The 1,673-nt window shown below is 24.7% G+C and overlaps 1 protein-coding gene across 1 annotated transcript; it reads right to left on the bottom strand.

The window, feature by feature from the left end:
• Nucleotides 1-504: 504 nt before the first annotated feature.
• Nucleotides 505-1,521, bottom strand: LOTGIDRAFT_145697 (hypothetical protein; the record flags this gene model as incomplete). The annotated part of the gene is made up of 2 exons (XM_009059155.1): nucleotides 505-835; nucleotides 1,373-1,521. The coding sequence occupies 2 exons, from the start codon at nucleotides 1,519-1,521 to the stop codon at nucleotides 505-507; spliced, it is 480 nt and encodes a 159-aa protein (XP_009057403.1).
• Nucleotides 1,522-1,673: the final 152 nt, after the last annotated feature.

Here is a 1,673-nt window from a genome sequence, read left to right as displayed (position 1 = left end):
ATAGTCGCGATATAGGTTTATATTTATCTTTATATAATACACAATAGTCGCGATATAGGTTTGTATTTATCTTTATATAATACACAATAGTCGCGATATAGGTTTGTATTTATCTTTATATAATACACAATAGTCGCGATATAGGTTTGTATTTATCTTTATATAATACACAATAGTCGCGATGTAGGTTTGTATTTATCTTTATATAATACACAATAGTCGCGATATAGGTTTGTATTTATCTTTATATAATACACAATAGTCGCGATATAGGTTTGTATTTATCTTTATATAATACACAATAGTCGCGATATAGGTTTGTATTTATCTTTATATAATACACAATAGTCGCGATATAGGTTTGTATTTATCTTTATATAATACACAATAGTCGCGATATAGGTTTGTATTTATCTTTATATAATACACAATAGTCGCGATATAGGTTTGTATTTATCTTTATATAATACACAATAGTCGCAATATAGGTTTGTATTTATCATTTTATAATTTACAATAGTCGCGATATCGGTTTGTATTTATCATTATATGACATATAATGTCACGATATGGGCTATAATTACTATTATATAAAAGACAATAGTCACGAGTTGAGTTATAATAACTATCATATGATATACAATAATCACGATATAGGTTATAATAACTATCATATGATATACAATAATCACGATATGGGTTATAATAACTACCATATGATATACAATAATCACGATATGGGTTATAATAACTATTATATGATATACAATAATCACGATGTGGGTTATAAGAACTATTATATAAAAAACAGTAGTCACGATATGGACTATAATAACTCTTAATAATATGCAATAGTCACGATATGGGTTGTAATAACTATTATATAATATACAACACTCACGATATGGGTTTTATTTATCATTAAATGATATACAATAGTCACATCATGGGTTGTAATTCATCATTATTTGATATACAATAGTCACGATAAAGTTTGTTATAAATTATTATATGATAAACAATAGTCACGATAAAGTTTGTAATTCATTATTATATGATATGCAATAGTCACGATAAAGTTTGTAATTCATCATTATATAATATACAATAGTCACGATAAAGTTGGTTATTATTATTATGTGATATACAATAGTCACGATAAAGTTTGTAATTCATTATTATATGATATGCAATAGTCACGATAAAGTTTGTAATTCATCATTATATGATATACAATAGTCACGATAAAGTTTGTTATTCATTATTATATGATAAACAATAGCCACGATAAAGTTTGTAATTCATTATTATATGATATGCAATAGTCACGATAAAGTTTGTAATTCATTATTATATGATATGCAATAGTCACGATAAGGTTTGTAATTCATCATTATATAATATACAATAGTCACGATAAAGTTGGTTATTATTATTATATGATATACAATAGTCACGATAAGGTTTGTATTTATCATTATATAACATGCAATAGTCACGATGAGGGTTGTAATTTATCATCATATGATATACAATAGTCACGATAGGGTTTGTAATTCATCATTATTTGATATACAATAGTCACGATAAAGTTTGTAATTCATTATTATATGGTCACGATAAAGTTGGTTATTCATTATTATATGATATACATTAGTCACGATAAAGTTTGA

The sequence above is a fragment of the Lottia gigantea genome (assembly GCF_000327385.1).
Source record: "Lottia gigantea unplaced genomic scaffold LOTGIsca_378, whole genome shotgun sequence".
NCBI classification, from domain to species: domain Eukaryota; kingdom Metazoa; phylum Mollusca; class Gastropoda; family Lottiidae; genus Lottia; species Lottia gigantea.
Note: the sequence above shows the minus strand (reverse complement) of the source record. Positions and strands in the feature narration are given on the sequence as shown.